General features: G+C 39.1%; 1 protein-coding gene across 1 annotated transcript; it reads right to left on the reverse strand.

Annotated features, from left to right (window-relative positions):
- Positions 1–1,014: 1,014 nt before the first annotated feature.
- LOC307117147 (chemokine-like protein TAFA-4) lies at positions 1,015–10,376 on the reverse strand. The gene is made up of 6 exons (XM_079801870.1): positions 10,267–10,376; positions 9,477–9,518; positions 8,902–9,058; positions 7,597–7,752; positions 2,202–2,326; positions 1,015–1,971 (listed from the first exon to the last, which is right to left on the reverse strand). The coding sequence occupies exons 3-6, from the start codon at positions 9,044–9,046 to the stop codon at positions 1,960–1,962; spliced, it is 438 nt and encodes a 145-aa protein (XP_079657996.1). The 5' UTR covers positions 9,047–9,058; positions 9,477–9,518; positions 10,267–10,376; the 3' UTR covers positions 1,015–1,959.
- Between the last annotated feature and the right edge of the window lie 3,494 nt (positions 10,377–13,870).

Genomic DNA, 13,870 nt, shown 5'->3' on the forward strand with positions numbered 1-13,870 from the left:
TTTTTATTTCCCACAGAGCCAAACAATTTTCTCTGTCTTCCTCCGCTCACTGCTGGATGTAATAAGATGCTGGCATAGCGTGTTGGCATGGGTTCCTCATTTCCTTATTTTAAAGTATGCAAACAATGAGCATATCGAGTTATTCAGCGGCACTCTTAACAACGTTGCAAACCAGAAGAGTGAGAATGTGAAATTCAAGCACCCCGTCATTAAGTTCATTATGGATGTCAACATCATTTAAATTCAAGCAGGTATACTTACATCCACTGTCCTCGGTTCCTCTAAAACACTACAGGAGCGTGCTGGCCCTCCCCAGGGGACTGATGCCAGGCACGGCATGCATAAATAATATCCTGTTTTCTGAATCTCCACACAGAACAATTACTCTTTCCAGGAAGGTTCTGTGTCATTAAAACTGAAATGTGTTTATTGGAAATACATTTAAATTTATCTTGCCTCTTGCCACTTAAACTGTCAGGTATAATTTTATGGGTACCGCAGAGCGAAAAGCTGAAAAAATGCCAACATTCTTCATGGTTAAATAACGATACAGAGAGGCACCTCAATAATGAATGTTATATAGAATGTCTATATGTTGTATAATGAATGTCTTATATAGAACACACACATATATATATATATATATATATATATATATATATATATATATATACATATATATATTTTTTTTTTTAAGTGTTAATGAATAAACATACATACATATATATATATATATATATATTTATTAGAGTTTTACATTTGGAACACACAATTAATTCAGTGAATTGTCATCAGTTTTAATGAGCCTTATGATAAATCATTCAAAACAGTCAGCGGTGACCCAGGTGTGAATTAATAACAGACTGGAACCTGCAGTGAGCCCCTACGTTTGTTTGTGTAAAGAAAGTAATACATAATTTCACTGTGGTAACAGTCATAATTTAAAAAGCTAACCGCCCAACCGAAATCCCCCCCCCCCCCCCCTCTAAAAAAGATTTTTTTTTTTTTTTTTTTAATAAACTCTAATATGATAATAACCTACAACTTAGGAGCACATGGGCTCCAGCATAGTCTGTTTCTCCATCTGTCTTTCTCACACATCCAGATAAACACACACACTCTCACACTCCTCTGTTCTATTTCCATATCAAACAGGGCTTGTTTTGCTCCAAACTTCCATGTTTACTTGCCTCCACTTGCAGGTGGTGTCAAGTCAGTCAGATGAAAATGAAGAGACGAGCAGTGTGTTTGTGTATATGTGCGCAGGTAGGGGCTTTATCTTAATATTCAGAAGTTTTGCTGTGCAAAAACAACATCAGAGTTAACTTGGTTACAATTCGGGAACATGGATTAATCAAGATGGAGAGAGAGAAAACAAAACATATGTAGGTACCTATGATTTCCAAAAATATTTAAAGGGATAGTACACCGGAAAATTATACTTTTGTCAACAATTTCTCCTGTTGTTCCACACCTGTATGACTTTTTGTGAAACACAAAACAAAGATACTTTGGGAAATATCTGTTAAATGTAGACTAGTGTTTGGGGTCTGTAAGATAGTTTTTTGCTTATCCAGGCTGTATTTATTTGATCATAAACACAGTAAAAATAGTAATATTGTAAAATATATTTAGTTCAGTCATCAGTGTCACGTGATCCTTAAGAAATTATTCTGATATGCTGATTTGCTTTACATATATTGCAATAACATTTCATATTATTATTATCAATGTTGAAAACAGTTGTAGTGATCAAAATTTTTGTGGAAACATAATTTTGAAATAGAAGTATTTGGGTTGTCAACCCAATGCCTTGCATCATCTGAACTCTTCTCTCAGTCTTAGTTCACAGTTCACATGTTTCTGCTCAAGCGTTTTTGTTGACATTTGCAGATTTGATTTTAAAATATGCTCCTGTGAAATTATGAGCTGTCATCGCATGTCCACAGAAGTGTTGCTTTACCGCGTGACCTAAACGGGGAAGAAGGTCCAAGATGCACTTTAGATGATATTTCATGATGTTTCGTTGTAGAATTAGTAATGAATAAATAGAAAGCAGTACAAATAAGCATCACAGTTGGGACATTCAGCCCAAAACATCTGGTGATGAAGCTCTGATATGTGTGTGGTCGTGGTCAAACTGCTGACTATATTTCTAGGTAACAGTGGGTTCTCTCCAAAGACCAGGCCTTACAACTCACCTTGGTAGTTTTGATTTTGTTCCCAGAACTGCAGGACCAGCCGGTTAGGTCAGGCAATACCCTACACTCTTCACCATTTAAGCATGGCTCCATTTGACACCACCACTTCATCCGCACGATTGACGCTGAGAGGGAATTAAAAGAAAACGGAGTGAAATGCAGGAACAGCATGCAGTACCACCAAGGAATTGATGACTTTTTTTTTTAAAGATATACAGGTTCAAAAGTTTGAGATCGGTAAGTTTTTGGTTTTTGAAAGAAGTCTCTTATACTCACCAAGGCTGCCTTTATCAAAAATATAGTACAAAAGCCCTATTGTGGAAAATTATTAAAATTTAAAATAACTATTTTAAAATGCAATTTATTTCTATGATGGCAAAGCTGAATTTTCAGTCTTCCGTGTCTCATGATCCTTCAGAAATCAGAGTTGGTTTTCAGTGTGTTTTCTGTTTCGTTCATGTCTGAGTTCTTGTCAACCTTCTAGTGTGTTAATTAGTATCAGTTCTCTCATGTACTGGATAATGTACAGTCAGCTGGTCAAGGGCGATCAAGACCCAGATAATGAATGGCGTTGGGATTATTTTGTGATAACCAGCTGACTTCATTGTGCTGCTTATTAAACAAATATAACAAGGACGTAAAATACTGATTTGAGTTGAAATTATTTTATTATGTGAGATGAAAGAGACTGCAGAGTGATAAGAAAGACATAAAATTCAAATGTTTTTTTGCCAGAGACAACGGTCAATGGTCAAGATGTTTTCCACAACAGAAAGAATAAAGTATTCCAGAGATAGTAAGAATACTACAAATAATAATAATAATAATACAAAATCACAAATAACTGAAATTGTGAAATATTGAGGTCTGTTAAATCTTCCCAGAGGCATGCAAAAATGACCATACTACACCCACATAAGCTCATGCCCACTTCTCAGATGCACATAAACCCACTCAAACCCACACAGCGAGACAAACCTGCATGCTGGAACTACACAAAAAGACACAAGCAATGGCTGATTAATGCTCAATGCTGACAAAACTGCCCTGCTGAGGAAAAAAACAACAGCATATGTTGTGTTTTTTTGGACACGGCCACTGCATGGGTCGCTGATGTGCTGGCTTAATAATGATCTTAACCTGCAAGACTTGCATTGGTCAACCAGCTTAGTCAGAAAGACAATGCTGGTCTGAAAATTCATGCTGGTCTTTTCAGCAGGATATTCAGGGAGAGATCCATACGTAGTCAGCAGCTTCTTTTGAAGAAGTAAAAGGGTAATATCCTGTGTAACACAATACATGTGCACCCGAGGCACCAGGATATAAGGATATTGTAGATATGAGAAAATGTATGAAAGTGAATGTGGCATTACATCTGGATTTTTCTTTCAAAACTATTTTCTTGAAATTTTTATCTAAGAATGAATTATGATGACTATGAATCCAATTCTGGATGATTCTGCATTATCATTTAGACTAGATAAGAGAACAAGCTCAAGTGGCCGATGTGCAAAAAAAAGCTATTATATAGGGTAGCTATATTATCAAGGAATATTATTCATATTCATTCAAATGATTAAGGGATGCACAACACATCATTACCATAATGTTTGGACATTTAAGGATATTTAATATATGGATATTTAAAAGGAAAGTCCACCCACAAATGTAATGAAATTGTCATTTACTCTAAACCTGTATGACTTTCCTTTTTCTGGGGAACACAAAAGAAGATATTATGAAGAATGTTGGTAACCAAACAGTTTCGGTTCCCATTGACTTCCATTGTGGAAGTCAAAGCGAACCAGAATGGATTGGTTTTCAAAATTCTTTAAAATATCTAGTCTGTAAAGAAAGTCATTACAGGTTTGGAATGACAAAGGTGAACAAATGATTTTTAAAAAAAACTAATTTTCATTTTTGAGTGGACTATTCCTTTAATTGTACATGCTCATCATCTAATAGCCATTTAAAGTTCATCTTTAATAACACTGTTAAATGTAAGCTTCAGCTAATCTTAAAATACATATCCATTTTTCATTACAACCACTTTACATTATGATGCCTAAATTCACTTGAAGCATTTAAAGAAGCATTTATACATTTTAAAGGCTCCTAATTTTGTTTTGGAGGTCTCCTAATAATATAATTATTGTCCTAATATAATATAATCCTAATAATTTTTCTCATAATATATGTTGCAGCATCACCTCTTTTTTTCAGAGTATGAAACGGTTAAATAAAGGATTCTTACTGAACTTTGGTCAGATGGCTCAGTCTGTTGTGATTGGTCTACTCTGCTCTGATTGGTCAGATTCTTCAGTCTGTTGTGATTGGTTTACTCTAGTCTAGCTTAGCCAGATCTTCAGACTAACAGTAGAGGGTCTTGACTCCAACGCAGCATTCATTCGTTGAGGACCGCCTAAGAGGATGTTTTACTGACATGTAACGCAACCAATCACAGTTCTTTTTTTTCAGCATCATGTTTAGGGCCGTGAAAATGTAAACTCGATGTCCCTACAATAACAGGCTGGCATGCGCATCTAAAAAAATTATTAATTTGTGCAAGTTTACTGCAACAATGGAGCCACAAACTGCACATACTTTTGAAAATCCGGCGTTTAGTTGATCCTGGTAAGCGCTCATTATAACAGTTGTAAACTCAACGGCTTTCTTCTTCCACACGTGGGTTTGGCATCATGACAGCTTTGTTTCCATGCGGACCATTAAATAACGCAACATACACATCTCTCGGACATCCTGTAGAATTCAACCAATCAGATAGCGGCTTTGAAAATCCTGAAGTATTTCCAGAAAAGTGTGCCATATGTATCAGACGTTCAGCCAACGGTCATTGGGAGTCACGTCTGAGGCTGAGACTAGGTTTACTCTATTCTGCCTCGAAACGGCCATTACCATATCTGAATTTCAGGGTTTCAGGATGCTTCCTTAGCACTGATGGTGTTGGTTTTACCATATCAATTCAAGCCCAAGACCTCATCCTTTGCCGTGCAAAGTGATTCGCTTTCACATCACAGAAAACAAGGTCTTCTCGACAAGTCGACAACACGAACCCAACTGTTCCAGACCTCAGATACAGTGTTATTACAATGTTTGAGGGCAGGTCAAAGTAGATGCTGTTCGCGGCATTATGCAAATTTGTTACACACCTACGTACAGTGGGGAGAACAAGTATTACAGAGAACAAGTGTACAAGTAGGTACACTTCCACTATGAGAGAATCAAAAATCCAAATAAAAAATCTGGACAAAAATCCAGAAAATCACATTGTATGATTTTTAAATAATTAATTTGCATTTTATTGCGTGACATAAGTATTTGATCACCTACCAACCAGTAAGAATTCCGGCTCTCACAGACCTGTTCGTTTTTCTTTAAGAAGCCCTCCTGTTCTCCACTCATTACCTGTATTAACTGCACCTGTTTGAACTAGTTACCTGTATAAAAGACACCTGTCCACGCCCTCAATCAAACAGACTCCAACCTCTCCACAATGGCAAAGACCAGAGAGCTGTGTAAGGACATCAGGGATAAAATTGTAGACCTGCACAAGGCTGGGATGGGCTACAGGACAATAGGAAAGCAGCTTGGTGAGAAGGCAACAACTGTTGGCGCAATTATTAGAAAATGGAAGAAGTTTGCCAATGACCATCTGGATGATCCAGAGGAGGAATGGGAGAAGGTCATGTGGTCTGATGAGACAAAAATAGAGCTTTTTGGTCTAAACTCCACTTGCTGTGTTTGGAGAAAGAAGAAGGATGAGTACAACCCCAAGAACACCATCCCAACCGTGAAGCATGGAGGAGGAAACATCATTCTTTGGCGATGCTTTTCTGCAAAGGGAACAGGACGACTGCACCGTATTGAGGGGAGGATGGATGGGGCCATGTATCGCGAGATCTTAGCCAACAACCTCCTTCCCTCAGTAAGAGCGTTGAAGATGGGTCGTGGCTGGGTCTTCCAGCATGACAACGACCCAAAACACACAGGCAGGGCAACTAAGGAGTGGCTACGTAAGAAGCATCTCAAGGTCCTGGAGTGGCCTAGCCAGCCTCCAGACCTGAACCCAATAGAAAATCTTTGGAGGGAGCTGTAAGTCCGTATTGCCCAGCGACAGCCCCGAAACCTGAAGGATCTGGAGAAGGTCTGTATGGAGGAGTGGGCCAAAATCCCTGCTGCAGTGTGTGCAAACCTGGTCAAGAACTACAGGAAACGTATGATCTCTGTAATTGCAAACAAAGGTTTCTGTACCAAATATTAAGTTATGCTTTTCTGATGTATCAAATACATTTACATTTATGCATTTGGCAGACGCTTTTATCCAAAGTGACTTACATTGCATTCAAGGTACACATTTTACATTTTGTCAATATTTGCTTTCCCTGGGAATCAAACCCACGACCTTGGCGTTGCTAGCGCCATGCTCTACTGTTTGAGCTACAGGAAAGCACAAACACTTATATCATGCAATAAAATGCAAATTAATCACTTAAAAATCATACAATGTGATTTTCTGGATTTTTGTTTTAGATTCCGTCACTCACAGTTGAAGAGTACCTATGATACAAATTACAGACTTCTACATGCTTTGTAAGTGGGTAAACCTGCAAAATCGGTGTATCAAATACTTGTTCTTCCCACTGTATGTTCCTGCAGGAAGGCTAGAATTACTGACGACTCATTTCAGGCAGTTCAGAATCAGTTTTTTTATTTTGGGAGACAATAATTCTATATACATAACTAATAATATACTGTAGTATTACACTCTACATGAAAGGTAATAAAGACATTTTCATTTATTTAAACAAATCACTATAGAATTTTAATATCAGTCATTCGTTGGTTAGTTAGTTAGTTAATTAATTATTAGTTTATTGTATCAGCCAGAATTGTAACATTTGTGCATGCCTAAAAAAAATTCACAAAAAGATTTCCAGCAGAAAACTTAAAACAGAGATACCTACAGCAAGAAATGGTGCAAGGCAGTAAATCCCCCTCAAATATCTGTTGATTGAAAAGTCAACAAACTGTCAGAGCAGGATTAGATTCACACCTCGAAGCCTAAATCTAAGGAGAGTGACAGCTTGAGAAAGCCAATGTTGCTGGAGTTTTAAATCAAAAGCAGCCCGTTTCTGAAACTAAAACAAATTTAACAAGTGTTTGCAAACGATCACTGCAGCTTATGCTGTACCAAGTAATTTTTTGTTTGTTTTGACCAATATGACAGTTATCATGGACTTTATTGACACCTATCGGTGTAGATGCAGCATCACACAACAATAGAAAAAGCTGTGACTGATGCAGTTACCCTTGATTCATTTATTCTTAAACCCAAAGTGTACAATAGTAAAAGGTTAATGAGATACAGACATACCATCTACACATGAAGGTTGGGTGTGGGTAGTCCCAGCAACCTGTCCAGGGAGACAGGAGCACTTGACCGTCTGAGACCTCTCCTCTATTTTATTCTTATTACAGCACCGATGAGCCACCACCACTTCACATGTACCCGGCTTTACTTCAGACCGACCTTAAATTGACAGACAGACAGTTAGAGACAGGACAGCTTTATTTCACGCAGAATATGGCATATTGTGCATACACACGTCTTAAAATATTGTGAAAACAGAGGCACAGATAACATTTTTTCTAATGTTTTGGCGCCCTCACATGGACATACACAACACTACAATTACTGTGAGCTGTAATCCAGTGACTTTATTAAAAGCAGCACAGAAATAAATATTAAAACATAACATATAAACATATATAAAGACCAATGTAAATACAGATGATAAAATAAATAAATCTGTATTAAAACACTTTATATGTCAAGATGTCACAAGAACACCATCTATATATCAGGGTTATTATCATTAACTAAAACTAAAACTATTAAAAACATTTCTGTTCATTGAAATAAAGCTCAAATACGTCAAACGCTCAAAAACTTAAACTAAATGAAAATTAGAAATGTTGCATTGGCAATAAACTGAATTTAAGTTGAAGCACTAAAATAATTAACCTGGAAATAAAGCTAACTAAAACTGAAATACAAATAAATTTGACAAAAATAGCCATAAAAAAAAAAAGACAAAAGCTGAAGCTCATAACAAAATGATTTGACATGAAAACTAAAAATATAAAAATAAAAGCTAATTTAAAATGTTAATAAAATAGTCGAAAAATGCATGAGGTGGCTGCTATAGCTTTAAAGTATTTATTTGCATCCATAAAAGTCAAATAATAGAATTACTGTATATACATATATATGCGCATGTGTTTGTCTATAATAAATATATATATATATAAAATATAATATTATAGACAAACACATGTGCATATATATATATGTATATTTATGCATGCGTTTGCGTAAAATATTATATTTAATATTAAATATAATATCAAAATATAATATTTGACTTTTTATGGTGTAAATATATACTTTAACGCAATAGCAGCCACCTCATGACCTTTTAGATTCAATGTGTTCATGACTGAATGAGTTATAACTGGGTGGCAAATGGTTCTTTAGCTGTTATTAGCAGTGGTCTGATGCTCCCAGCAGGGCCATATAGTTGTGTGTCCAGTGTGTGTAATGAGACCTAAGGGGAATGACAAAAGGGGGAGGGAGAAAGAGAGAGAGGGAGATGTTGCACTATTTGGCTTTGCTTACCGGTTTGCCCTCGAGACTTTTGGTTGCTGCTGGACACTGACTGTGAGCACAGGAGCCACACACACAAAAGCAGAAGAGCCCTTGGTTTCTGCCTTAATTTATTCCTGTAGACAAGCTTCATGCAGATTTCTGTTTGCCAGGACATGCTTGCATTTTCCTAAGATAAAAAAGGAGTGTATCATTATTTTGTCTTGATCATTATTTCAATAAATATTTATTTCTGTACATGCATAATATATATCTACTTAAGGCCTATTTCAATAGCATATTTAAAAACAGCATAATGTGACCAAAGATTCAAGCAAAAACACAGGTAAAATAACAAGAAATGTAAATATTATGACGCTTTGTGTATTTAATAATACATATTAATCATCTGCCCCAAAAGTCAAACTGGTAGATCTTCAGAAAGAAAGAGGATGGCTGAATTTAGTAGGACACTTGTGAGGGAAAAGAATTACTGTTACTGATCAGTGTCAGTATTACTGTCAAGTCCCTGGGTTAATCTGATCTTCCATCTCCCTATCTGCAACTCTGCCATGGCTAGGGTCTTTAAACGCATAAGTGCTCAGTACCTGACAATGGAAGACTGCTCCCTGGTGCTTTTCCGGGTCTCTCTGGGAATATAACAATAAAAATGGAGAATTACATTCATAATATTCACACATTTTACAGCACAGAAGCAACTTCACAATAAACTGCAAATCTGCCCAGATCCACTTGCTTTCCAGCTCAACATGTATGCAAGTGAGAGGATGTGAAATTAATAGGTAAACAAAATAAGAAAACACTCTAGGCTGTATATTAGCTCAACACATGATGTTAGCATGAAGCATATGCAAGGATGACTACTTTGGTTTAAACTAATTTCTTTAGGTTTTAATAAAATAGAAAAAAAAAAACTAAAAATGAATAGTCTTACAATCTATTTTTGATGTCGTAGCTAAGTTAAAGATAAGAAGAAATAAATAATTCCATTATTAACGTATTCAAACCAATAGGCTACTAAAAAAATTATAAAATCTGCTATTGCTTAAATAACTGTTATTAATTTAGACACTTTCTGACTGTTTAACACGTAATTGTGATGAAGACTAAAGAGGAGCTGCATGATTTGAGAATCTCATATCCTAGTTTCATAGTGTGTTGTGTTGCTATTTCTGTTTATGGTTACTATAAATACGGGGGGAAAGCTAATGCGTTACCTTTACATTTAGTATTATGTTGCCTACATCGATAACTTTTTTCATCCTTGTAGTCTAGGTCGCGGACTTACAAAACGCAGCCACGCGACAGTTACTCATACTTTTCACGGACATGTTTGAGGATAATTTTGTAAACGAATGGAAAAATGAGTTGCCTTACCTGTATTTCCACAGGAAAACAATGTCCCTCCGATTCATATGCTGCTCGTTCAGTGCTGGTTTAGGAACGTCCTCGGGAAGATGCTCACTGCAACAGCATCAAACTTAATCAAGAGACCATCTGTTCACATGCAGATCTTTTCTATTACTACTCTAAAGGCGATTACTTGTGTTAGTAACGCGAAGGACAAGGATATTTATTTAATTGCTCGCCTTGAGCTCATGAGAGTTTCAGGAAGATATTTTATTATACATATTTTTTTCCCCATATTAACATTTCCATATTAATGTTAATTAATCACCAATAAACGTGATTAAACTTTTTTTTAAAATATTAAGGCCAATTAAAAGGTAATTTATGATATTCAGAAATGTGTGTTTATTTTGGTGTAAATAAATGTAAGTGTAAACAGCTAAACTTTGGAGTGCAGAATATGGGCTTTTTTAAAATTTGCCATTTTGTAAATTAATCTTGCCTGGACAACTACAAACAAAAGACTGTGTACAGACTTAATAAAGAAAAAAGAGAGTCACTATTAATCGACTGAAGATGACAAGCTTTTTAATGAAATCAGCTGCAGAGTTCTCTGTATCTTCATAATCACACGCTATCATCCATCACCATCTCCAGTGCCTTCCAGTGACCCTCACCAGCCCCAATGTCTTTCAGTGACCCTCACTAGCCCTTGTTTCTTGGGGTTACCTTCACTGGCCCCAGTGCTGTGTGGTGACCATTACTGGCCCCAGTGCTGTGCGGTGATCATTACAGGCCCCAGTGCTGTGCGGTGACCATTACTGGCCCCAGTGCTGTGGGGTGACCATTACTGGCCCCAGTGCTGTGAGGTGACCATTACTGGCCCCAGTGCTGTGCGGTGATCATTACTGGTCCCAGTGCTGTGCGGTGACCATTACTGGTCCCAGTGCTGTGCGGTGATCATTACTGGCCCCAGTGCTGTGTGGTGACCATTACTGGCCCCAGTGCTGTGCGGTGATCATTACTGGTCCCAGTGCTGTACGGTGACCATTACTGGTCCCAGTGCTGTGCGGTGATCATAACTGGCCAGAGCGCTGTGGGGTGACCATTACTGGCCAGAGTGCTGTGGGGTGACCATTACTGGCCCGAGCGCTGTGGGGTGACCATTACTGGCCAGAGCGCTGTGGGGTGACCATTACTGGCCAGAGCGCTGTGGGGTGACCATTACTGGCCCGAGCGCTGTGGGGTGACCATTACTGGCCAGAGTGCTGTGGGGTGACCATTACTGGCCCGAGCGCTGTGGGGTGACCATTACTGGCCCGAGTGCTGTGGGGTGACCATTACTGGCCAGAGTGCTGTGGGGTGACCATTACTGGCCAGAGTGCTGTGGGGTGACCATTACTGGCCCGAGCGCTGTGGGGTGACCATTACTGGCCCGAGTGCTGTGGGGTGACCATTACTGGCCAGAGCGCTGTGGGGTGACCATTACTGGCCAGAGTGCTGTGGGGTGACCATTACTGGCCAGAGCGCTGTGGGGTGACCATTACTGGCCAGAGTGCTGTGGGGTGACCATTACTGGCCAGAGTGCTGTGGGATGACCATTACTGGCCCGAGCGCTGTGGGGTGACCATTACTGGCCCCAGTGCTGTGTGGTGACCATTACTGGCCCCAGTGCTGTGCGGTGACCATTACTGGCCCCAGTGCTGTGCGGTGACCATTACCGGCCCCAGTGCTGTGCTGTGCGGTGACCATTACTGGCCCCAGTGGCCCCAGTGCTGTGTGGTGACCATTACTGGCCCCAGTGCGTGGTGGTGCCAGCCTGAATGTCTTGTGGTGCCGGCCCGAATGTCTTGCCACGACCTTCACCAGCCTCATTGTCTTCAAGTGACCCTTACTGACCTCAGTGTCCTGCGGTCAGGGTCACCTATGTCTAGGTCTCCATTCCTACAGAAGCCTCTCCACTGTAAGAATGAAAAAGAAAGAGAATTCATGTTTGTCCACTCAACACATTCATTACCTGTATAACTGTGCACAACCAGATCATTCTCTTTCTCACTCTGACATGAAAATGTTTTATAAAGATCCTGCCGCTTACCTGCCAAAGCATGAGCAAAACATTCTCACAAAATTTCCTAATCTTTTATTCAATCGCCGAAGTCGTCCAACTTTAGGCAGCTTTGATCTGGAAATACATACACAGAACAAGCATGAGGAAGGTCTGACAAGAACTATACGATAAATGAGTTATGAAAAACCCATAATGACCAGCATCCATGTGTACATGTTTGTGGGTGTATGTGATCTGTGCATACATTTGATCAACAACTGTTTGCTAACAACACGGCTCTGCATGTGTGTGTGTGTGTGTGTGTGTGTGTGTGTGTGTGTGTGTGTGTGTGTGTTGTGTGTGTGTGTGTGTGTGTGTGTGTGTGTGTGTGTGTGTGTGTGTGTGTGTGTGTGTGTGTGTGTGTGTGTGTGTGTGTGTGTGTGTGTGTGTGTGTGTGTGTATGTGTGTGTGTGTGTTCTCAGCATACGTAACGTACCTGATTTCTGTGAGTGGCAGGTGTTGGACACACTCTTCATCAATCGAGTCCTCTGCCTCCTCAAACACACAAACACATTTCTAAGCATTTTAAATCTCTCATACACTCTTACACACTAGCAATGAATGACTAATAATAATAGTTTAACAATGTTCTGATTAAATTCATAACCCAATCACACAGATACCAATATCATCTGAAACAAACTTATAACAGTATAAACTCACTGCTGTGTTGCCGGTGGATGCATGAGGGTACATGTTTGGCAGCAAATGTTTCAGGTTGTTGAGCAGGTGCTCTGTCAAATCGTTACACAGCTCCTGTTCCTCAACCATGGCGGAGCCGAGAGGAACGCTACACACACAGATAACAAACATTACTATATAGACACCTCAGTCCTTGAGTTATGTTGTAATGTGCGTTTAATTACAGACTATATCAGATTAATACACAAATACAAACACTTACTGAAAGATAGTGGGTCCAAAAACTATTGACAAGTTCTTGGATGTCATAAGATTTATATGACTCTCTGCAGCCACACGGGACAGGAAGAACAACAGGTAGCAGAGGACGTTAAAATGTTCCTCAGGAAGACGGTTCAGGATCGTCCTCACAGCCTGATTCAGTTCTTCCTCTTTTAAATCTGCAAGATACAATAAAGAATTCAAGAAGATTTAGTTAAATCAATTTTGTTGTGCAGCAGGAACCCAAAATGTTCTCATCCCCACCCCAGCTTCACCTACCCCTGAACACTTTCAGCAGTTGTGTCCTGTGTAGCTCTGGAATAAGTCCACCAGGCAACTCCCTGAGGAAAAGTTTTAATAAGGAGGCAAGAGTAGGAATATCCCCACCGTCAAACTCCGGAAATCCTCCTTGATCAAAACTTGTCCTCAATTCCTTGCAGAGTTTCACCTTCCCACCAACCCTGAACAGGCCACTTTCCCTGAGACCTAAACACAAACACACATTATCTCAGCATAGATGAGGCTATTGCATTGACCAACACTGAGAAACACACGAGCCACGGCACTCACCATGCTTCTCCACAAACTCCACTATGTGCATGAGCGCTACAGGAAGACCCA

Source organism: Gobio gobio (genome assembly GCF_949357685.1).
Source record: "Gobio gobio genome assembly, chromosome: 21".
Lineage (NCBI taxonomy): Eukaryota > Metazoa > Chordata > Actinopteri > Cypriniformes > Gobionidae > Gobio > Gobio gobio.